The 25190-nt window shown below is 33.7% G+C and overlaps 1 protein-coding gene across 13 annotated transcripts in view; it reads left to right on the plus strand.

Moving 5' to 3' along the window:
• Positions 1-25190, plus strand: part of CEP128 (centrosomal protein 128) — a 541441-nt gene that overhangs the window by 58022 nt on the left and 458229 nt on the right. For 10 of the 13 annotated variants that reach the window (XM_074235602.1, XM_074235601.1, XM_074235600.1 and 7 more), the window contains 5 exons: positions 2196-2322; positions 3813-3931; positions 7257-7348; positions 9444-9516; positions 18629-18745. In XM_074235602.1, the coding sequence (XP_074091703.1) occupies positions 2196-2322; positions 3813-3931; positions 7257-7348; positions 9444-9516; positions 18629-18745 (528 nt within the window). The remainder of the gene's footprint in view (positions 1-2195; positions 2323-3812; positions 3932-7256; positions 7349-9443; positions 9517-18628; positions 18746-25190) is intronic. The other 3 variants (XM_074235605.1, XM_074235604.1, XM_074235606.1) reach the window with 2 other exon arrangements.

Below are 25190 nucleotides of genomic sequence, written 5' to 3' on the forward strand. Positions count from 1 at the left end.
AAACAAAAAACCCCCAACCCAAGAGAACAAAAAACCCAGTAATACACACACAAACCTCAAAACCAAACAAAACCTCCCATTACCCTGAATATTACAAATGAGCATAAAAGTAGTATTAGAAAGAAAAATCTATTGGAGAGAAGGAACGCCTTAAGTTTGTCTATTGCGTGTAATGTGAAAGAGAATCATCTAACATTAGGTGATCTAAAAACACCTAGGAATTTCTTTAGAATTCCCATTAAAAGTCTCCATCTTTGTACCTCCTCAGCTATTTGATTTTTTTCCTTTCCTTAATTTTTTGGAGGTAGTTATTTCTGAGAATTTTTTATTGTAAATACATAGTGTTTCATTCATTCAGTCAGTAAGCACTTAAGAGCCTACTATGTGCCAGGAACTGAATAAAAGTACAGAGAATGAAACAGTCTCTATTCTGAAGTTCCTTACATTCTTTTTGTGAAGACAGCAAGTGCATCTCTAAGCTTATACATAAAACTATATAAGCACAGGTAGTTTGAGAGGGAAAGTACTAGCAATTGGAAAAGATGAGGAAAGACTTTATGTAGAAGCCAATGTTTGAGATGCATCTTCACAGAGGTTGGTCAATGGAACATCTTGTAGAGGTCAGGAGCAGAGATGGCCATCTTGACTGGATCTGAGTTCAGGATGGCAAGTAACAGATGATAGTACTAGAAAGAAAGATTATATTAGAAGCTGTAAAGAATCACTGGATAATTACCTAGCTATGTAGCCTTGCGCAAGTCACTTAACCCCATTGCCTTGCAAAAACTTAAAAAAAAAAGAGTCATGGAATTTATTGTCTAGGGAGTTGGCATGCTCAGCTTTGTGCTTATGGAAGATTCCTTTGTAGTGTGGGGGAGATTCTGGAACAGGGAGACATTTGAAACAGGGAGACCATATAGACTGTTGGAATAAACTAGGCGGCAGGTGTTGAGAGCCAGAATTAAGGTGGGAGTTGTCTAAGTAACAAAAAGGAATTGAACATATGCATATATGTACATGTATAAAAATGTACATAGTATATATATGTACATATATATGCATAAATATATATATATATATATAATTTTTAGATCTTGAATACTAAACACTTATCAAAGAAATTTGATAGTGAGATTCTTGTTTCTCCCACACCCCCATTTGATTACTTCCCTTCTTATCCTTGGTACATTAATTTTGTCACTGTATAGGCTTTCAGTTTCATATAATACAAGTTATTTATTTTGTCTTTTGTTATTGCTTCTATGGTTTGTTTGATCAAGAATACATCTCCTACCCATAACTAAGAGAAGTTTATGTTTTCTTTCTCTTCTAATTTTTTATACAATAATTTTTTAGTATTAATGTTGAATAGAATATACTATGGAATATGGAATAAACTATTGATCTAAGCCTGATTTTTGTTTCCGAGTTTTTCCAATAGTTTTTTTAAACCAAATAAGAGTTTCTCCCCTCCGGTAATTTATCCTTTCTTGTTTTTCAAATATTCGATTATTGAATTCTATTGCTTCTAATTCCCCTTTATCTGCTGTGTTCTAGCTTTTTCTTTTTTTCTTTTCTTTTTCTCTTTTTTTTAAAACCAGTGCCAGATGGTTTTGATGGCTGCTATATATATATTCTAATATAATTTGGGTTCTGAAAGTGTGATTCATTTTCAGTTTTACTTTTTTCCCCATCATTTCCCTTGTTTTGTTTTTCCAATATTTATCAAGTTCAATAAAATATTATGTAATTTGTTTGGTATGGCATTAAAATGTAAATTGATTTTCTTAGTATTGTCATTGCAATTGATTCTTTTCAATGTCTAGTTAAAAAAATTCAGTGCCATTCTTTTGGAATTTTTTAGTTTATTGGAAATAGTGAGGATCCTAAATATTAAGAAAGGTAAAAGAAAGATATATATTTTTTGGGGAGCAGATTGGAAAGAAACAATCTTTACCAATGTCTAATAATATTTACTAATACATTTTCAATAATTTGGCATTAGTTTTTAAAGACTTTCTAGTAGATATTCTTATTTCTTGTAGTATAACATTTATTTGAAAAATTTTTTTGACTTCACATTTTCTCAAGAATTAAGGTACTTCACAAATAGCTAATTAAATATCTAGTCTATTCTAGCTTGTGTTGGTAAGTTATTTAAAAGGAAATAAAATCAACTTTATTCTTTAATGCAGTTAAGAGACACTTTGGAGCAATCAATAGGGCAATTAAGGAGTCAACGTTTATTCAGAAACTCTGGAGTAAGAAGTACTTCTCTTTCAAGTTTGTATGTAAGTGACCTGGATGGCCCCAGTGTAACAGGTAAAAAATTCAAGTAGTTCTAAAAAGTCAGGTTAAAATTTAATATTGTTCTAAGTCAAGGAAAACTCTCTTGGAATATAATCATATAAAAATGGTATAGCTCAAGTATCAGATGATGCTGTTGCTGCTAGTTCTAGAGATTTTTTCTGCAGTGCATTATGGAATATATTTAATTGGGACTGTTATGATTCTGTGAACATGATTATTATAATTTCCCTACTGCACAGAATTATATACCTTGTAGAACTAGAAATACAAGTCTGCCCCTGCCTGCTACCTTCCACCCCCAAAATAATCCCAAATCTTACATAATCTAAAAGCTAGTACTTGAAGACTTTTTTGGGTATGGAATCTTTTCTACCAGCATGGTAGAATGTGAGGGAAATTAGTCTGTTAGAGATTAGTTATGGCAGCTTCCATATACATATATGCACACATATGGTTTAATATGCCTCTAATTGTTCTTTAAATATTATTTTTGGTATGAAATTGAGCTCCAATGAAGACTGGAGTTATCTTTGATGAGTAGAGATGGCTGTCATTACTTCCTAATGATGTTATTGCCTCTTTTCAACATTACAACAAGAATAAGGGCGGCTGGGTAGCACCATAAGATAGAGCACTGGCCCTGGAGTCAGGAGTACCTGAGTTCAAATCCAGTCTCAGACACTTAATAATTACCTAGCTGTGTGGCCTTGGGCAAGCCACTTAACCCCATTGCCTTTCAAAAACCTAAAAAGCCCCCCAAAAACATTACAACAAGAATAGAGGCAAGGTTTAATAACCTACATCTAAGCAATGGAGTTGTTTAATTTTAAAATTGTAATTATAGCTGGGTTACTGCCTTGCTGTGGGTGATGACTTTCATTGGTTATTTTTACAAGCCTCTACTCTTATTGTTATTTTTATTATTTTTTTGGAAAGGGAACCAGTCAATGTCAATGTCTAAGGTTTTAACTGGACTAATGAATTTAATATTTGTTGAATCATATTTTAAGAAAAATAAAAGTGATTTTTACTTCATTTTTAATTTGTATCATTTTTAGAACATTTTAAAAGAAAACCAGGTTTATTCCAGGGAATTCTAATTCTGAAGTATCTATCTGTGACTGATATCTTTTTAGAAAAAATTGCAAATTTATTTTGTATGGTGCTACTGTTTTATTAGGAGAATGTTGAAACTGGAATATAAACAAAACTTGATTAAGAATATATGTGTAAGGGGCGGCTAGGTGGTGCAGTGGATAGAACACTGGCTGTAGAGTCAGGAGTACCTGAGTTCAAATCTGGCCTCAGACACTTAATAATTACCTAGCTGTGTGGCCTTGGGCAAGTCACTTAACCCCATTGCATTGCAAAAAAAAAATGTATGCTTGCACGATCACCTCTATGTGTATATGTTTATGTCTACATGAATATGTTGATTAAATTTCAGAGTGCTTGTGTTCATGTTACTTTTTTTCTCTTTCTTTTTCCTTTCAATTGTAAAGATCACCCTTTACAACCTTCTTCACCACTCAGGGACTCCAGAGAACTACAGGGTCCTAGACTACCCAGGTCTAGATCAAGTTGTGTCCGGTTTCTTGATGAACCAGATGATTTGGTCCAGGTATTATGTTTTAGAGAGTATTCTCTGTCCCAGTATTTCTTCTTATCTCCACACAAACAATTAAAAGTTGGGCTTTACTAATGGTGAATCCTAGGTGACTTTTTTCTCTGAACCATGCATTGATTTTTCTGTCTCTCTTTTTGATTCTTGGAGATAAATTCCATTGGATATATTATTTTCTTTTTCTCAAGTAATTTCTCTTTAACTCCAGCCAAACAAGTTGCCCCACATTAACCTTGGTTTATTACTCTCAGAAAGTTATTTCTTTTATACTCACTTCAATTTTTAATTTTTTCCCCTGAGCTTTGAATCAATGGAAATGGCAATAGATGATAAAATCTTTTCTTTGCCCTGAATTCAAGTAGGGATGGATAGGAGGCTACCTACTTAATGAAAATGAGAAGATATATGACTTTTACAAAGTCTCTTTTGATTTCTTTCATTCTGTCCATTTTCATTCTGTCCCTTAAATTTAGTGTTCCCTTGGTAGCTAAAGTAATTAAGTAAAAATGGTGAGGAAAGGCTGTATCTGTCTTTTTTGAGATATTTGTCATTAGAATCTTGTGAATCTTGGCTATGAATTTATCTCAAGCTTGGGTGTTAAAAACCCCGGGACCCAGTAGACAAGATAAGACATAAAGTTACTCATAAGAACTATTCCTATACTACACAGTTTTTGACTTTATTAGAATGAAATGTAAAATACATATGTAGGTATACAGACACACACACACACATACACACACACACACACACACACACACACACACACACAGAGTTATCCCATGACATTTGTGGGAGTTGGGATGAAATCACTTCTTAGAATGTAAAAAATAAAATAATTCTTGTGCCCACCTCAAACCTTTATTTTTTAATAATTTGATCATTTTAATTTTGATAGTATTTTATTTTTTGCACTTACATGCAAAGACAATTTTTGGCATTAATTTTTGCAAGATTTTGAATTCCAAATTTTTCTTCCTCCTTGCTCTCCTCTCCTCTCTTCCAAAAATGGTAGGCAGTTTAACATAGGTTATAAATGTTCTGTTATGTAAAATGTATTTCTATAATTGTCACAGTTATGAAAGAATAAACAGAACAAAAGTGAAAAAACCACAAAAAATATGTTGTGATCTACATTCAGAGTCCATTAGTTCTTTATTGAAGTATGGATAACATTTTCCTTCTTTAGTATTTGTCTTGGATCATTGTGTTTCTGAGAAGAAACTTAATGGTGCTGAATCTATGTACAGTGTTTTCCTGGTTTCTTCTCATTTTGCTTTACATCAGTTCATTTTCTAGGTTTTTCTGAAATTTGCCTGTTCTAATTGCACAGTAGTATTCTATTACATTCATATTCTGTAACTTGTTTAGCCATTCCTCGATTGATGGACCTCCCCTCAATTTCCAATATTTTGCAGCTGTAGGTCCTTTTTGCTTTTTTTTAATGATCTCCTTGGGATACAGACTTAGTAGTGGTATTGCTGGATCAAAGGGAATTCATGGTCTGGTTGCCCTTTGGGTTCCAAATTGCTTTTCAGAATGTTTAGATCAGTTCACAACTCTAACAAAGTGTTAGTCCTAATTTCCCCATATTTTCTCCAGCATTTATCATTTTCCTTTTCTGTCATATTAACCAAACTGATAGGTATGAGGTAGTACCTCAGAGTTGTTTAGTTTGCATTTCTCTAATCATTAATGTTCATATGCCTACATAACAGCTTTGATTTCTTCATCTGAAAACTGCTTATATATATCTTTTTATCATTTATCTACTGGGGAAGGATATGCTGCTCATATTTATTAATACATTAAACAACCAAAACTATACATTGGCCTCAAAAAAGTTTCTCTGTGGGAGAAAATCATGTGAATGAGTCTTGATGGTAGACAGCAGAGACATTTTCAAAGAGAGTGCATAGCCTATAGTTCTTTAGTACATTGAAACTTTTAACATAATTTTATAAAAATTTTATGTATGTATTCTTATGTTAATAAATGATAAAATAGATTAATAACATACAATTTTTATATAGAAGTCAGGAAGGTGACACATGAATAGAAGACCTGGAGTCTAAGAATATTTTCTTCCTGAGTTTAAATCTAGCCTCAGACACTAAGTGTATGATCCTAGGCAGGTCACTTAATCCTGTTTGCCTCAGTTTGTTCATCTGCATAATGAGGTAGAGAAGAAATTGGCAAACCATTCTAGTGTCTTTGCCAAATACCCAAAATGGGGTTATGAAAAATCTGACATGACTAGAAAATTGCTGATATAACAGGATGATAAAATTTTAGAGGTTGATTACATATGGGTGCTACCTGCAATTTTCCATAGTACATGGAATAGTACATCAAATAGTACATCAAATCTCTGGAAATTCCTGTTTAATTACAGATGGCCTACCCGTGAATAACCCAAACCACAAATGTGAAACCTGCAGAATGTCAAGGAATGACTGTGTGTGTGTGTGTGTGTGTGTGTATATATATATATATATATATATATATATATATATATATATATATATATATATATATAAAACTATAAAGAATCATTTTTCTTATATTACCATGAAAAACAGCAAGTTTGGGTTATGCCCTTTCCCCCCCAAAAAGCAACAATCAAAATATTGGCTTTGGAATCTTGCTTCTGCCACTACTTTTCTATATGGTTTGCAAGTGTTTGGATTGTGCTCTATTCAAAAAAACAAAACAAAACAAAACAACAATCATAATATTGGCTTTGGAATCTTGCTTCTGTCACTACTTTGCATGTGGCTTTGCACAAGTCACCCTATATCTCAGGTTCTACATCTGCCAAGTTAAAAAAAGGACAAGATAAGCTCTAAGGTCCCATTTCTATTCATATGAATTTTTGACTGTTTTGCTTTTTATTTTCCTTTTTTAATCTTAAATCTATCCTTAGAATTTAATAAATGACTTCTCAGTTTTTAAGGCTGAAAGTAACTCTTGTCCAAAAAATATAGTAATGGCTCAAGTAAACCATGAAAACATTTTAGTTTTGATTTCAATTTTTAAAATAAAATATTTTCATGTTCATTTTGTTAAGAATTTTTTGACTACTGAATTGACTGTTGTTTGCCCCTTAGGACTTTTAAAAGCTGTTTTACTTAGTGTTTCATTTCTTCTTTGCAATATGGAAGTTTAGTACTTAATACTCATCTTTCTTGAAGATGAATATTATTATCTTTAAACATCTTTAAATAGTATACCATTTATTTTTGCATTTAGCGAATCTGCAAGGGTGAAAAACTGATGAGAATTTTTTTGTTTTGTTTGGTTTTGCTTTGTTTTGTTTCAGCTTCATTCATTGCACCAATCCCTCAGAGATCTCAGTAATGAACAGGCTCGTCTTGGAGATGATCTCAACAGAGAACTTTCAAGAAGAAACAGGTAAAAGCAGAATTTACCTTTTAGGTTTATGCAAGGCAAATGGGGTTAAGTGGCTTGCCCAAGGCCACACAGCTAGGTAATTATTAAGTGTCTGAGACTGGATTTGAACCCAGGTACTCCTGACTCCAAGGCCAGTGCTTTATCCACTATGCCACCTAGCCACCCCAGAATTTACTTTTTTATTTTGGACATAACTCTTTGGAGAAATAAAATAGACAAAATAATGGACACATCGCACTGATTTTTGAAATCTATTGTATTTTAATAACTAATAGCTAGTTCTTTGTAGTAGTTGAGTAATTCATAGGGCAGCTAGATGGCACAGAAAAATAGAGACTGGCCTTGGGATCAGGAGTACAGGAGTTTAAATCTGACCTCAGACACTTGGTATTTGCTAGCTGTGTGACCTTGGGCAAGTCACTTAACCCCATTGCTTTGCAAAAAAAAAATTAAAAAAGCAAAAAAAAAATCAGTGAACATTTATTAAGTATGTCTTCCATGCTAGGTATTATGCTAGGTGTTGGGGGATACAAAGACAAGAACAAAATCATTTCTGTCCTCAAGGAGTTTGCAGTCTAAACAGGAGAGATTAAATAGATATATACATACATACATACAATACAAATAAATACATATAAACATACATACAAGATAGATTAAAGGTGATGAGGTTGCGGGGAGATATTGGAGGATTGAAGGAATCAGGAAAAACTTTAATGTGAGGTGTCACTTGAACTGTGTCTTACAAGAAATGAGGGATCCTGAGAGATGGAAGGAGTTCCTTTCAGGTATGAGAGCTAGCCTAGTGCAAAGGCACATTGTCAGGATATGGAAGGTATATGGAGGGGCAATAAGAACACACACACACACACACACACACACATGTATATAGGGAATCTCCTTCAAGTTAGATTAGCAATCATTCTGTAATTTATATTCTTCTATGGGGCATCTGCAGTTTAAGTGAGTAGCTTAGGGTCATATACCCATGATGTATCAGAAGAGAGTGATGGGACCCGTGTCTTCTTTTTTTTTTTTACCAAGGTTGTAGGGTTAAGTGACTTGCCCAAGGTCATACAGCTCAGTAATTAATATGTGCCTGAGACCAGAATTGAACTCAGGTCCTTCTGACTCCAGGGCTGGTGCTCTATCCACTGCGATACCTAGCTACCCCCCCCCCCCCCCAATATCTTCTTGACTACAAAACTGGCTCCTTATCCACTAGGCTGTACTAAATTGTATTAATACTTAACATAATTATAATGTCTTTCTTTTAAATCAGGAAAGGGAAGATAGTTTAATAATGAGACTTAGATTATTGACATGTATACCTATATATCTATAAGTATAGACATATATATTTAAAGGGACTGGAAAAATAAAAAAAACACCATTGAATTACATTTTCTAAGTTTCTAAGATTCGCAAAAGAGATGACCCATTTTTTTCCTCCTGATTTCTCTTCCTAGATTGAGAGAATCAAGACTTTGAATTCCAGTGTAATATATTCTTGGCCCAGAATTTTATTATAGTCTTTCTTTTAAATATGTTGAAAGAAAGTAATAATATAATAAATAAATATAAAGATTTGGGGAACATCTGGTCTAATTTTAGGTATAGTTAGATAAGCTGAGTTTCAGAAATCATTTAGATTCCCTCACCTATGGGAGTAGAAGGATCCAACTCTTAAAAATCTTTTGAGCAGTGAAACCTTTTCTTACTAGAATTTAAAAGCAAATTTCTTTTGAAATATAGTGAGTGAATTTTTGGGGTGAGTTGAAATCTAATCCCTATTTAGACTTTATTTACATCACAAGTTTTTGTCCTTTTGAGATTGTTTCAGATTATTATTTTTCATTCACAAAGAATTGAATTGAATTCTCATTTGATGCCTAAGTTTTGATTATGATTGAGTTTGCTGACAAAATTGAATACTCTGACATGATTATAAGAAATACAATTAGAGTGATCTAAGTTAAAATTCATATATTTAATAACTTATTTTTCTTAGCCTTAAAAGTGCATAAGAGAAAGATGTTTGTACAAAATGATTTTTCTTTACATGCAACATGAGATTTTTTTCCTTCTATTCAAGGTCAGATGCTCAAACTAAAAAGACTCTTGAAGAATTATCTGTGAGACTTGATGAATCTCAGAGACAAGATACAGTAAGAACACTTTTGTTTGAGGAGTGGGCTAAAGAGAGAGGATTGTACTTTTAGTGCATGACTTAAAAACAGATTATTGAAGTAAAACATAGGCTCCTAATATAAATTCTACAAAATCTTAATATAGACTCTGTGACTGTTTTTGAAGGAATTAAATTTTTCAGGAAATGAAAACCTGCCTTCTCTCCTTCCATTGGAGAAAGAAAAACCAAACCAAACCCCTTTAGTTCTGTGATGTTGATTCCAGTTGAGATTAATATGGAGATTTTGTAACTATTATATGTTCTTGTTCATTATTTAGAAAGTTACCAAGGAAGAAGATCCAGTTTTATTACTGGAGTTAGTAGTTTTGTTTATAATGCTTTTTGTCACTAAATGAAATGTTTTAAAGAATATTGGAAATATTTTTCTTTGATAATTTAAAGTCCTGCCATTCAATTTCTTATTCGCTTGAAAACAGTTTTTTAAGTTATTTTCAGTTTCATTTCTGTGAGAATATAAAATGTTCCAAAGCCTTAAGACAATGAGTACAGACACATTTGTAAGACCTCATAATTTATAGAGAATTCCTTTTCTGTTTATAGACTTCCATAGGCATTACATTCCCTGCCTAGCATAATGCTTAGTACAAATTAGGCACTTTACAAATGCTCCTTGATTCTCTATCAATTGACCTGTCCAATGTCACATGCCTACTAAGTGTTTGAACTAGATTTTGAACCCATAACTCTCCTGATCCTAACTCTCTTTCTAGAGTGAGAGCATGATTTAGTGCATTGGACTCAGATTCAAATTCCAATTTATCTTTAGATACTAACTAGCTATGATCTTAGACAAGTTCCTTTGTTTCTTTAAATTCTTCATTCATGATTATCCTGAGAATAATATTAGAACCTAACTACAAGCTTCTTAATGAGAATCAAATGATGCACTTGGCAAATCATTAAACACTATATAAATGTTAGCTGTTACACCATTGGTTGCCCTTTTAAGTATAAGCTTCTTGTTAGAGCAAAGTCTTAGGATATATGGCACCTTGCTTTACATCATATTTTTTAATGAACAATTAATTATTTGTGGTAATTAATAAACAATATTTTGTAGTTCTGATCCCACAGAGGAAATTTTAGTTCAATAGTTGCCTAGATTTTACCCAGTATAGTGGAAAATGAGTCCACATTAAGCTTGATCATTCATGGATGAAAGCAAAAATCAATGTTTTTTGAGTTTTCTTCAAGAGAGGTCACCCTTTAAATTAAAAATACTAAAATCAAAATCAACTATACTATTTCTGGAAGGGTCAGTCATTAGCAGACCCTTAAGAATGATGTCAATTCTACTTTGACAGATAATGTTGTGGGGGGGAGATTAGAGCAGCAGGGTATAGAATAAATATTTTTTTAAATGTTTATATCAGCAGGTTTTGTTTAAAACATGCTGAAAAACTAGAATACAATCCAATAAACAGAATGCTGCTTTTGAAGTTTAATCCTATGAAAATAGTTGCCTATTTTGTATTCATTTTACTGCATGTCATTAAAAAGCAGCTCCTTTATTAATATCTTTAGATGCTTTATTTTGGTATTTGTAAAACCATGTGAAAAGATTTATAGCTATTATTCTGAATTAATAACCCTAACTAATAGTTCCTTCATAGAAAGATGTTCTAAAATATGACACTATTTTCATTTTGAACATTTCTTACTTGAACATTTTTTAGAAATTCACAAAACAAACAGGTAAAAAGAGACTTATATGGGACGGCTAGGTAGCACAGTGAATATAGTACTGGCCCTGGAGTCAGGAGGATCTGAGTTCAAGTCCGACCTGAGACACCTAATAATTACCTAGCTGTGTGACCTTGGGCAAGTCACTTAACCCCATTGCCTTGTAAAAACAAAAAACAAACAAAAAATGGACGGCTAGGTGGTACAGTGGATAGAGCACGGGCCCTGGAGTCAGGGGTACCTGAGTTCAAATCCAACCTCAGATACTTTATAATTACCTGTGTGGCCTTGGGCAAGCCACTTAACCCCATTTGCCTTGCAAAAACTTTAAAAAAAAAAAGACTTTTGAGAAAGACTTCTTACTTTTTTTGAAGTTAGTATTTTAGAGCAGGGGTTAGCATATTATATCAAAGACAGCCTAGCTAAGAATGGGTTTTTGCATTTTTAAGTTTATTTTCAAATGTAAAAAACTTAGAGGAATCTCCTGGATTTGGCCTTTGGTTTGTAGTTTGCCAACTTCTGTAATATTTGAAATGTCATGGAGGCCTGAGTTAAGCATCCTCTATCTTTGACTATTTGTTTTTGGTACACTCATTGGATATTTTAAATTTCATCAGTGCAAGTATCTTATTTAAAATTGCAGTTCATTATTCTAGTCAAAGACTTCATTACTGTGGAAATCACTACCATTGCAATTTTCCCAGGTCTCCACCCTGGTATCATTTGCGACTGACTTCTCATTCTTACTCACTTCCTATATCTGTTCATTTGTCAGATTTTGCCATTCCTATTTGCTGAACTTTTCTCACATTCCATTTCTATAGCCTTAGCAGGCACCCTCAACCACTAGCTTAGACTGTTGCACTAAAGTACTCATTGTCTTTTCTGACTTTTTTCTCCCTGCTCCCCCTTCCATTGTTGTCCAAATGGTTTTCCTAAAACACATATTCATCTGGCCCTGTGGCTATGTTTCTCCATAATCTCCAATAGTTTTGTATTATCTCTAGCATCAGATACACATTCCTTTTTTTAATATTTAAAGCCCTTTGTGACCTGGTTCCAGTCTGCCTCTCAGAGCCTTATCACTTTCCTTTGAACACTGTAGTCTCTTCATTCCAGCTGCCTTATTGCTTCTCACACTGGGCCATCCCTTTTCAGTCTCTTTACTTTGGCAGTGGCCATCTCCTGTGTCTAGAATGCACTAGTCCCTCACCCTGAATTGTTCTCCAAAACTTAGCTGTTAAACCAACTTCTCCATAAAGGTAGGTCCTGATTCCCCCCAACCACTAGTGCTCTGTTTTGTTCTATCCCAAATCACCTGTTATCTTTTTTTTGTTATTGAATATGCTTTTAGAATTATAAATATAAAGTTGGAAGTCACCGGAAAGGTCATCAGATCCAACAACTTCATATTGCAGATGAAATTGAGGCTTATAGAACTTAAGTGACTAAATGAATGTTTGCTTGATTAATGAATTTTAATAGAAAAATTAAGTAATTTAATAAATGAAAGCTGGTTGGACTTAGAAGTGGATCTCATTTTGAATCTTGCCTCATATACTTCCTGTGCTATGTGATCATGGATAACATCTTATCACCTCAGTTTCTTTTTATTTGTATTCCATGGGTTGCTTTGAGGAAAACACTTTGAAAAACTTAAAGTAATATATCAATATGAACAACATTAGTTGTTAAATATCTTGATTTGTCATTGATATTCTTGGAACTGAAGTGGTTCTTTGAACAACATAAAGGAATAGTTATAACTATTATAAATAATTATAAATAATAGTTATAAAGGCATAAAATGGGTCTATCAAATAGCTGTATTTTAGTCTTAATTAAGAGTAGCTCATATGTTGTTTTTATTATACTTTTTTTGAACACTGATCAGTAATGTCCTTATTAATATCTCTACCCTTCTCCCTTGTGGGAAATTCCCTCTCCTCCCTTGCTTTCAATCCTCTCTTTTTAGCACCTATTAGACTATAAGGTTCTTGAAAGCAAGGACTGTCTTTCTGTTTGTTGAAAATATTTTTTCTTTGATAATTAAAGATACTGATAGTCCTGTTAATCAGTTAATTTTTTTCCAGTTTTTACAAGGCATTGGGGTTAAGTGACTTGCCCAAGGTCACACAGCTAGGTAATGAATAAGTGTCAGAGGTCAAATTTGAATTCAGGATCGGTGTTCTATACACTGTGCCACCTAGCTGCCCCATTATTCAATTTCATATTAGTCTGAAAAATAGAGTTTTTTTATATACTTGGTTTTTCCTCTGTGGATAGTTATGGCAAACTCTGATTAATAATCAGTCTCATTTAGGTGAGAGTATAAAATGTCTTTTTCAACCCCCATTAGAGTACAAGGTCCTTCAAAGCAGGTACTATCTGCTTTTATTGGTATTCCTAACTTTTAGCACCAGTGCCTGACATGGAGTGCTTTACTAGATGCAAGCTGACTTCCACAGATAATGCCAAAATAAAGAACCTGGGTAACAGACCAAATTCATATGACTTTTTTTTAAAATTACAGGTAATTAGATGTACAGATCAATGAGATACTACAGATTTTGTTTATTTAAATTTTTAACAGAGCATTTAATAAAACTTATACCTGTTGAAAAAATGGAGAAATATGGGATAGATGAAAAATATTAAATTCAGATCTTATTTAATATATGACCCTAAGATTGAGCATGAATAGTACAATATCATTTTGGAAGGAAGAATCAGGCAGAATACTTCAATCAATTTTAGATAAATTTATTGATGGCATTGTTTATCCAACTTGCAGTTTACAAATCTTAGTCAAGAATCAAAATGATCTTGATAAGTGAGAATATTGGACTGACTACTAGGATGAAATTTAATAAGATAAATGTAAAATCTCACATTCATGTTAAAAATGAAAATGCACCTTTCACAGGTTTAAGATAGAGGAGTTATAGCTTCATAGTAGTTCATCAGAAAAAGATCTGGAGTTTTTGGTAGATTGAAAATTCAATATGTCAACAGTATTTTCTAGCTGCCAGGAAAATTAATGTGCATATAGTCTGCATTAGGCAAGACATGGCTTCTCGAATTGAGAAGATGATAGTGCCACTGCATTCTGCCCTTGTTCTGGTCACATCTAGAGTATTTGGTTCATTTCTAAGCTTCACCTTTTAGTGAAGACATTGATATGCATGCCGGAGAGTATTCTGAGGTGTGAAACCTTGAGCTCATACTTGAGAAATGGTTGAAGGAAGTGATGATGGTTATACCAGAGAAAAGAAGGCTTAAGGAGATATGCTTCAAGTATTTAAAAGTTTGTCTTTTGGAATTGGGGATTAGTCTTATTATTATTTTTTTTTAGGTTATTGCAAGGCAAATGGGGTTAAGTGGGCTGCCCAAGGCCACACAGCTAGGTCATTATTAAGTGTCTGAGACCAGATTTGAACCCAGGTACTCCTGACTCCAAGGCTGGTGCTTTATCCACTATGCCACCTAGCTGCCCCAGTCCTATTCTTCTTAATCCTAGAGGATAGAATGAGGAATAATGTATGAAAGTTGAAAGGAAGCAATTTTAGTTACAATACAAGGGAAAACTTCCAGTTCAAGCTATCCAAAAGTGGAATGGCTGCCTTGGAAAGCAGTGGAAAGTAGTCTCTGCAATAAGAATTTCTTTTTGCTAACAGTCTCCTAATAAAGACTGATGGTTACTTGTTCAGTATTTTGTAAATGTAATTTTAGTGGGGCACAAGTTGGATTATAGACTATCACTGAGATCTTTCAGTTCTGTGATTTGCTCTTCCTCATAATTGGGTGTGTATTTAAAATAGGTATCAAATTCAATTTAGAAATTGTTTGTCCCTTTCTGACATTTTGAAGACATGGTTGATGCATGGAGTTGAATACTATTTTGTATTTTTATCTATTTTAGTTAGAGTTCTATTTTCTCAATGCTATTACATGAACCTGGGAAGTATAATTCCCAATATAATCTTAGAAGAATCAAAATTGCAAGTGATCCAGAGCATAATTAAGGGGAAAACATTCGGGGAAAGACATAGTGCATTTAAGTAGGCTCTAGACTATTATAAATGCTGTTTTGAGGGTAAGAAGTGGCCAAAAAAACCCCCATCAACGGCATAATCTATCCAGAGTTAAACAGAATGGATAGATAGCCCAGGCGTTAACTGGTATTCATGAAATATTTATCATATAAGATAAGAAAGAAGGGTTGGATTGTCCTACTGGACGGATGAAATTAGTGATATATCAATGTATTGAAATATCCTAATAGGGCTTATTTAAAACAAAAGACATTGTACTGTAGAAAAACATAATTCACATCTATTATTTCAGGATTTTAAGGTCTTGGAATGAAGTATCAAAATAAGTATACCCCTTCCTTAGCCTATTTATTTTAATTTTTTTATTAGCTCAGTCATAACAAACCAGGCATATAAATGTGCAAAGAACAAAAAGAGGGTACATCTGAAAGTATAAAGTTCAGTAGTTTATTTTTTAAAATGTATGTTAAAGTTAACAAGATAGTAACAAAATTGTCCCTTCTGAGTCTCCTTGTATTTTTCAGAATACTTTTTTGATGTCCTTTCTCCCTCCCTCCTACCCCCTTTCCTCTCTCCCTTCCTTCCTTCCTCTCTCCCTCTCTCCCTTCCTTCCTCCCTTCCTCTCCCTTTCCTCTTTCTCCTTTCCCTTCCCCCTTTTCCATTTTCTCTTTCCCCTTTTCCTTCCCTTTTCACCCTTTCCCCCTTTTCCCCTTTTCCTTCTCCCTTTCCTTCCCCCTTTTCCCTTTTCCTTCCTTTTTTCCCTTCCCCCCTTTCCTTCCCTTTTTCCCTTTTCCCTTCCCTTTTTTCTTTCCCTTTCTCCTTTTTTTCTTTCCTCTTTACCTCCCCCCTTCTTTCCTTCCCCCTCCTCCTCTTTCCTCTCCCCTTTGCTCTCTCCTCTCCCCTCCCCTCCCCTCCTCGTTCCTTATAACAGACAAATATAGTTAAACAAAACAGATTAACATGTTGGCCATATCAGGTTTTTGAAGTCTTGATACAGCAAATAGAGTTCACTAGTGATCCAAATCACTCATTTTTTTGTTTAGTTCTTCTCATATTCAACAAAAGTATCAAACATTATACTGAGTACTGTGGACTAGGAGGAAAAGTAAGCAACATTGCTTATCCTTAAAGAACTCACTGTTGAATAGGGGAGGCAGTATGTAAGCACTATTTATATATATATAAGATATAGCAAGAATAAACTCTAGAAAGATCTCAGAGGGATGGTGTTAGCATTAACAGGATCAGGAAAGACTTCTTATATATATAGAAGATGGAATTTTAGTTGAGACTTCACAGAAGTTACAAAGTGGAAATAGGGAGGGAAAGAAGGGACCAGATTTAAAAAAAGTTTTAAAAGGCAACTAGAGGATTTTATATTTGATTCTGGAGTTTGTTGAATGGGGGTGACATAGTCAAAGCTGTGTTTGAGGAACTTTTTTCTTTATGTGATCATACATATTTTCCTGAATTTTTCTTAATCCTTCATATTTGTTATCTCTTATGACCTGACAACAGTTTCATTATATTCATATGCCCCGGTTTGTTCAGATGAGTTCCCATTTTTGTTTCCAGTTCTTTGCTACAAATGTTTTTATAGATATGACTATTTCTAGAGGGGATAATTTAGAAATTAACTAAAAATTCCAAAACAACCACCAGCAAATCATACCTATAAAGCAAAATCACTAGAGGACAAAAACTTGTACACTTGATATGAGTGTCTTATTTGTGAATTGTATGCCAGCCATTATGTGAATAATACACATTATTTCTAATTTGTGGTTACTTAAAAATTTTTAAATTTGGCATACTTTACAGTCTCCTTCCACAGGAAGTCAGTCAGGGTGGGAAATGAGCTGAATAAGTGGGAGTTCAGAGTTGATTTGAAATCTTGTAGAATGATGAGCTTCAGGAGGTCATGAAGTTTGGGGAAGTTGTCCAGTAAGAAGAAACAGAATTCTCTCTCTCTCAAAAATGGAGATAGTAAGGGAGGTGTGAGTTTTTGATATCATCTTATGAAATAATGAATTTCTGGAGATCATGAAGTCCAGGAAAGTAGCCAAATGAGAAGTGAGGAGGTGAATTTTTGGGTGATATTGCATTTAAAGGGATCATGATGAAACTCCTCCATCTAGCAATATGAATCAGAACCTTCTTTACAGTTAGAACTTTAGAATGTTACTAAATGATGTAATTTTTTTACTTTTACTTTTTATTTTTTAATAGGAGGCTGAACAGTGATGCCAGTGCAATGAAAGTAAATTGGTATCACCTCTAGTGAGGAAAGATTGGAATTAGAGAAGAAGGAGACTTGCTATATCTTAAATGGGCAGCTAGGCCAACCATTTCAATATCTTTGCCAAGAAAACCCCAATGGGTCATGAAGAATTGGACATGGCTGAAATAATAAAACATCACAATTAAACCCATTTCACTTTAACCTTTCAAAGTAGTCTGCTTTTTGCCCTTATATTTTTATTGTTAACAAATCTGTAAAAAAGAAATTGATGGGATTACAGTTTATTATGATGCTACATTGCTCATAATTATCATTTAGAGACCTAACCTGGTCATTTATGCTCAAGGATAATGAAGATAACTGCATGCAACAAAATGGCCCAGTGGAAAAAGCTCTGTACTTGGCATCAGGGAGAACTGAGTTTAAATCCAGTCTTAGACAGTAGATATATGACCCTGGGCAAATCATTTAATCTGTTTGCCTCAGTTCCTCATTTGTAAAAATAGAGATGTTAATAGCACCTACCTAACCTGGATTGTTGTGAGGATTAAATGAGAAAATATTTGTAAAGTGTTTAGCACAGTGCCTGGTACATAGTAGGTTCTATATAAAGGCTATAATAGCAATAAATAATATTGGGTATAATTTTATTATATAGTATTTATTATTTTAATTATATTGTAATGAACTTATTATAAAATATAGTTTTATATTATATAATTGTATAAAGCAATTAGTACCTTTTGATAACATTGATCTTAATAGCAAATTCAGTTATTTTTTTCAAATTCACTAGGGGGAGCTCTTTCCTAGTGTATTGCATGGAATTGTTGACTCATCTTTGCTATGATTTAATTTCTGAATAATTTTTATTTTTGTAATCCATATTTAGAGTTAACATTAATAACTTACTTTGATAACTTTTAGTAAATTTTTTATTAGTCTTTTTTGGGAAGAGTAATTTAGAAGTTAGTATCATATATACTTAGGTTTTCATTTTCATTTAATAGCATGTTTGTGGCATAATTTATAAAATACATAGAACATAAAATCTTTGTGTGTCACCAATCCTGTTTATTGATGTCTAGGTTACAGAACGGGTAGAGAAACGACTTCAAGAAATAGAGAGAGTGATACATAATGAAAGACAGTTGGGAGAAATGCGTCAGGAACAACTGGGGCTCATGTCCTTACAGTTTCAGGAGGTATGTGAAAAATATTTCATTCTAAGTAAATTTGTTCTTGTTTGATTGTCAGGACATAGTTGTTACCATTTGTTTTTGAGGCATTATATATTGTATGTGTGTATCACAGTAGTTCATATGGAATTCCAGATATTCAACTAGCCGTGTGTCCCTGGGAAAACCATTTTAATGTCTTCCTGCCTCAGTTTCCTCATCTTAAAATGGGAATAATAATAGCACCTATCTCCTAGGGTTGTTGTAAGGATCAAATGATATAATGTGTGTGTCACATACATATATTTGCACACACACACACACACATGCACATAAATGTGTTATATAAATGTTTAAAAAATTCTGCTGTTTTGGTTCTGTTAAGGATGATCAATCTTAAACTAGTCTCAATAATTAATGCATAGTTTCTTAATACCAACTTAGATAATGAAATTGCTTGCTAAGTGTTTTTAAAAACCCATTTCTGTTTATGAAATAGAAAAAGTGTAACAATTTCTTCTTCATTAAAAGTGATTTTTTTACTGAATTTTTTAAAATAGTAATATGCAGTTAGGCATTGAATACTTAATTCTAACCACATAGAAAGATATGGAGGCCAATAAACTATTTTTAAGTATTATGAGACACTTCCAATTGAAGATCAATCAGAAGTGACAATAAAATCTCATGAAATTACATTTGTAAGTCAGTGGAAAAATTTGACTTTGGTTCTTAAAATTCATTTACTTGTAAAACCTTTGTGAAGCACATCCATTTCATAAAACGCAGAGTTAACAGTTTCATCTGAAAGGCTATTTTGTTGAATAATTAAACACAGCACATGGGTTAGCCTGTTTTTATACGAAACCAATTAGATCTGGTAAGCTGTGTGAATAAGCTGAGGAGACAATTGTTCTTAACGCAAAAGAAAATTAGAGAAAATTTCTCCTACTTATTTTCTTTGCTCTTTGGAGATTGCTTAAAATTACAAGAGAAAGACAGAGAAGGATTGATTCCATCCTTACATTTTGAAACCAATGAGACTGAATATTTGTATTATAATTGTCAATTTGACCAGCCCTTGAGCTATGGAAACCCATCTCTGACAGTATAATAGTGGATCACTGTTGATAATAAATGTTTAATTTCATATTTTGTCACTTTAAAATAAGTAGTGACCTATCTCCACTTTCTGAAGGTGGTTTTGAATTATACAGTACAGTAGAAGCTGAGGATTAAATTAGACTGATGTGTTTTTATGACTGTTAAGGAAATAGGCTCATACTGCTTCAGAAAGGTTATATTTAAGGAGAGTAAATACTGCTTTTCAAATATAAAACATAAAATGATAACTTCTAAAAACATTTATACATGTATATAGATATTAATGACAGTACATATTGTATTTTTCCATCTGTTACTGATGGAGCACAGAAGGGGAAATATGTTTTCAAGTGAGTAAAGGGAGAAGTCTTCAATATTTGGTTCTGTTGTTGTTTATATAGCTTAAAGACCATGTAAAATGTTAGGATAGAAATGGAGGCTGAATTTCTTTGTCCATTTTCCATGTGACTGTGGAAGTAAGTAATATTTAATGTAAGCCTGTGGGGACATTTAACCAGCATCTAAGTAGTAAGATCATAGCAATCAGTGATAGCAGGACATCTTTCCTATACTTGAAACAATATTCAGATCATATTGAGATAAAAGGAAAGATAATGTTTTGGGGTTTTTTTTTGGCAAGGCAATGGGGTTAAGGTCATACAGCTAGATAATTATTAAGTGTCTGAAACTGAATTTGAACTTGGGTTCTCCTGACTAACTCTAAGACTGGTGCTCTATCCACTGCACCACCTACCCTGGTTTTCTTCTTGGAATGTTACTAATCAAACGTCATACAAATGATGACAAAAATGGAGATAGGTCAAGAAATGTACCGTGAGTAATGAAAATATGTCACTAGACTTAACCTTCTTTTGCATGAGTGTGAGATAAGCCTATAATGTTATAATCCAGCCTCATTTGGCAAATAAGTATTTGCCAGGTACATAAATTTAAAAGGAAATAATCTATTAGCCTTGTCACAGAAGTTGTATGTTTAGACAGAATGGATTTGAGATGTTTAATTGTGCCTTAATACAAATTAATACATTTATTTCTTTTAAGAAGATTTATTAATGTTCAAGTAGGAAGTGTTTGAAGTCACATAGAGAAGATGACTTTATGAATATTTGGAATGAGAAAGGGCAGTGAGGTGGCACAATGGATAGAGCACTGGACCAAGGGAGTCAAATGTGAGCTCAGATACTAAGTAGCTGTGTTATCTTGGGCAAGTCACTTAATGCTGTTTGCCTCAGTTCCTCATGTGTAAAATGAACTGGAGAAGGAAAAGGCAAGCCACTCTAGTAGCTTTGCCAAGAAAACCCACAATGGGATCATGGAGAGTTGAACATGACTGAAATGACTCAACAACAACAATGCATTTCCAAAAATAAGAAACTGATTTTTTTTCCCTCTTTGGTATATTTGATATAAAAATTCATGGAATACAAACTTTTATTGAGTTGTGGTGATTTAAGGATATTAGTAAGATATTAGAAATTTTGATTAGACATTTGAGAGAAAAATATTGCTAATAAGAGAATTGCATGGATAAAGTTTGTGAAAGTGGACTGAATGACAAAACAAAAGGCAATAGTCCATTTTAGCTCCTCTTTTTTTTTGTCTTAAGTTGAAACATTTTAATAATGTAACCAATGTTTTAGGATTTCTTAAGCAGAAAGAAGTTACCAATTTAAGTGGTTTAGTTAATTTTCTATTAATTCTTTATTACATATGCTTTCACTCCTTTGACTGTTCAAAGGGAACTGATATTTTGTCATTCTAGTCTCACCCTTGTTTATATAGACTCCTAACATGCACCTTAATTATATAAATTCCCTCAACCTTCTCCCCCAGCTTGGGAATGAACTTGAACTCTTTCTGTGGTTTACTTTTCCCTTTTACCTGGAAATTCTGGAGTTTTCATTTTGGGGTTTATTTTATAAGATGATCAGTTTTTTTTTTCTGTTTTCACTTTATCTTGTTCAAATGTTGCTTGAGAGTTTTCTTTTATAATTACTTGAAATATGATATCCAGGATTTTTTTTTTTGGCCAAGAATTTTGAGTAGTTCAATGAATCTTTAATGATCTTTCTTGATCTGTTTTCTAGGTTAGTTGTTTTTGATATGAAATATTTTACATTTTCTTCTATTTTTTCAGTCTTTTGACTTTGTTTCAATTTTATTATCTCAAAGAATCCTTGATTTCTCTTTGATTCATTCTAATTTTCAGAGAGACTGTTACTTGAAAGTTTTTCTTCCTTTTGGGGGCTAAACTGTTAATTTTTCTTTTGAATCCTGTCCGCTTTTTCTCTCATTTCTTTTCTAACTTTTTCCTCAGGTACTATCATTTAGAAAATAATTTAAAACTCTTCACTCCTCCTTGCTCCTGCCCCTAAATGCTTTCATTGGTCTGATGTCTAAGCTACATTTTTCTTTTTAGCTTTGCTTGTTGATATTTTCTTCTCTTGGGTTTGTGTTTTGAACATACTTGCTATCATAATAGCTCAGTAGCTTTTTTGTTCTCAACATCTTACTTCCCAGATTAAGATTTTTTTGTTAGGTCTAGACTTGGTGGTACACTTTTGGTAGGACTGTCATAACCTTGCATGATTCTGCTCTGTCCCATCTTGAGTTCTGACATATTTGCATTCTATGTTCTTTAAGTGTGGCTTAAGCCAAGAATTTGTAAATATTTATCAGACCTATCTAGTCAGATGAAAGGTGATCATGATCTATTGCAATCCTACTGGGCTTCCTAGTCCTCCACAGTTTCAGATTTGAACAAAGTGGAGCTCCTGTAAACATCTACAGCCCCGTCAGAATCTAGCCCCATCAGAGACTTGGAAAGTTCTACAGGTTCAGAGTGATCCGCATTTTCACCCTCTCCGAGTCGGATAGTAGATGATTCTTTGTGATTTCTTCTTAGATTTGCCAATCACTTATTCAAGTATGTTTTCTGAGAATGTTACTGGAATAGTTTGGGGCAGCTGAGTTGTACTGATTCTCTTTCTACTCTAGTATTTTGATGAGACTCACCTACTGTTGTCATTCCATTTTTATATACTGATTTTCCAAGAAGAGAATGGCAGAAGTTTAAAAGTTCAGGATTAAGATCATTGAATTATAGGTTTAATGAAAACTTGACAGGAATGTTGTAGGTGGGCTAATTCTAATAATTTACATATATATAGTGTTTTGAGGCTCTGAAAACAACTTTCTTACCACTTTTATGAAATAGAAGTATTATTCTCAATTTACAAATAAGGAAACTGAAACTCAGAAAGCTGAGGTGATTTGACTGCAGTCATCTATTTATGATTTCATAACTGTAATCTATGCAGTTCTATGCACAGTATGCAGTCCATGTTCTTTCCACTTTGCCAAAGCTTCCTCATATATTATTTTATTTGCTCTTCACAATAACCAATTGACTGTAAGGTCTCTTTATTCAAAGAATTTTTGATTCTCTAAAAACAGTGAGTAGGATTCTAATGATGGGCAGGGACAATTTTAGAAATGGGGAAAATGTTTTCTTAGCCTTTTGTTTTAAAAAATTTCTTCTGGGGGGGTGGTTAGGTGGCGCAGTGGATAGAGCAATGGCCCAGGATTCAGGAGGACCTGAGTTCAAATTTGGACTCAGACACTTAATAATTACCTAGCTGTATGACCTTGGGCAAGTCACTTAACCCCATTGCCTTCTTCTTAGGAAAAAAAACAAATAGGAAATTATTAATTTTGAATAGATGTCTTTGGATATGATATTGGAGTGTGAACCATGTTAGGATTCTTTCTGATTCTTTACATCCTTTATTTGTGATTTACTTCAAATAACACTTCACTATGATTTTCTTAATTAAATATAGTAAATTTAATCTCAAAATACGTATTCACAAGGTAGTGATGACTCTTAATATGTATTATTGACACTCAAAATTTTATGACTTAAGGTTTGAAATGTTTAGATTAAAAATATAAATGCACACTTCCAGCCAAGATGGCAGAGAGAAGCCAGGCACCGTGTTAAGGTCTCCTGGATTTCCCTCAGAAATAATATGAAAGAAACCTCTTAACAGAAATTCAATGGACAAAACCCAGAAAAAGAAGTTAGGAGAACATTTGCCAACAAGTTCTGTCTCAGGGGATGCTAGATGAATTGGGAGTAGAGCAGAGAGCCAGCCCAGGGACAGGTGGGGTGAAGCTGGAGGAAGCTGAGGAGGTTGTGACTGTGGGAGCAGAGGTCTGAGGAGCCCCAGTGGGGCTGGAGGGTGAGTTCCAGCACAGAGAGTTGCAGAGTGCAACTGGACATTGATCTGCTCGACTCTGCCTTGAGCTCCTTACTTTTATTTTAAAGTCATCTTCCCAGAACAAACACAGTGACAACAGCACTCTCCCTCCCCCCCCCTCCCCCTAGGCTCAGGCATGGGAAGCAGTGCTCCCTCAGCAGAATAGGGAGAGAGATAACAGTATCCAGAGCTCCATCCACTCCCTCCAGGCTAGGGAGAGGGCCTCAAATCAAGATCAGAGACACTCTAGAAAAAGCAATTAGCACCCCTACTGACTGGCCCACTTGGAGTTACTAAACACAGTGAGCAAAGCCTCTGGGGATCTCAACACCAAACCTCTGTGAACTAGCCTCCCAACACAAGATCTTAGGAAAATGAAGAAAGGCCAACAGAAAGGGGGGGGTCCATAGAAAACTTCCTTGAAGACAAAGATCCTAACCCAGAGATTTAGAACTTCTGAGGAGAATATGAATTGGTCTCCAGCCCAGAAAAACTTCCTTGAAAAAATCCGGAAGGAGTTTAAAAATCAATTGGAAAAGAAGCTTAAGAGAAAATTACCACCTTGCAAGAGAAAATTAGCATCTTGCAACAAGAAAACAAATACTTAGAAAATACAATTGGACAAATGAAAAAGGAAATAATTCTCTCAAAACCTCAATTGGGCAAATGGAAAACTCCTTCAAAAATAGAATTGACCAATTGGAAAAGGAGTTGCAAAAGATAAAAGAAGAAAATTCTTCTCTAAAAAAAAGAATGGAATCTGTGGAAACTAATGACTTCATGAGACGACAAGAATCTGTTAAACAAAACCAAAAAGTTGAAAAAAATAGAAGAAAAAGTAAAATACTTTATTAGCAATATCACTGACCTCAAGAATAGATCCAGGAGAGACAACTTAAGAATCATGGGCTTCTTGAAAATGTTGAAGAGAAAAAAGTCTGGACTCAGTATTACAGGATTTAGTGATTTAGTAATGGAAAATTGCCCTGATATCATTGAAATAGAGGGCAAAATAGTTATTGAAAGAATATATCAATCCCCTCCAGAAAGGGATCCTAAAATGAAAACACCAAGGAATGTTGTGG

The sequence above is a fragment of the Macrotis lagotis genome, chromosome 4, assembly GCF_037893015.1.
Source record: "Macrotis lagotis isolate mMagLag1 chromosome 4, bilby.v1.9.chrom.fasta, whole genome shotgun sequence".
Taxonomy (NCBI): domain Eukaryota; kingdom Metazoa; phylum Chordata; class Mammalia; order Peramelemorphia; family Peramelidae; genus Macrotis; species Macrotis lagotis.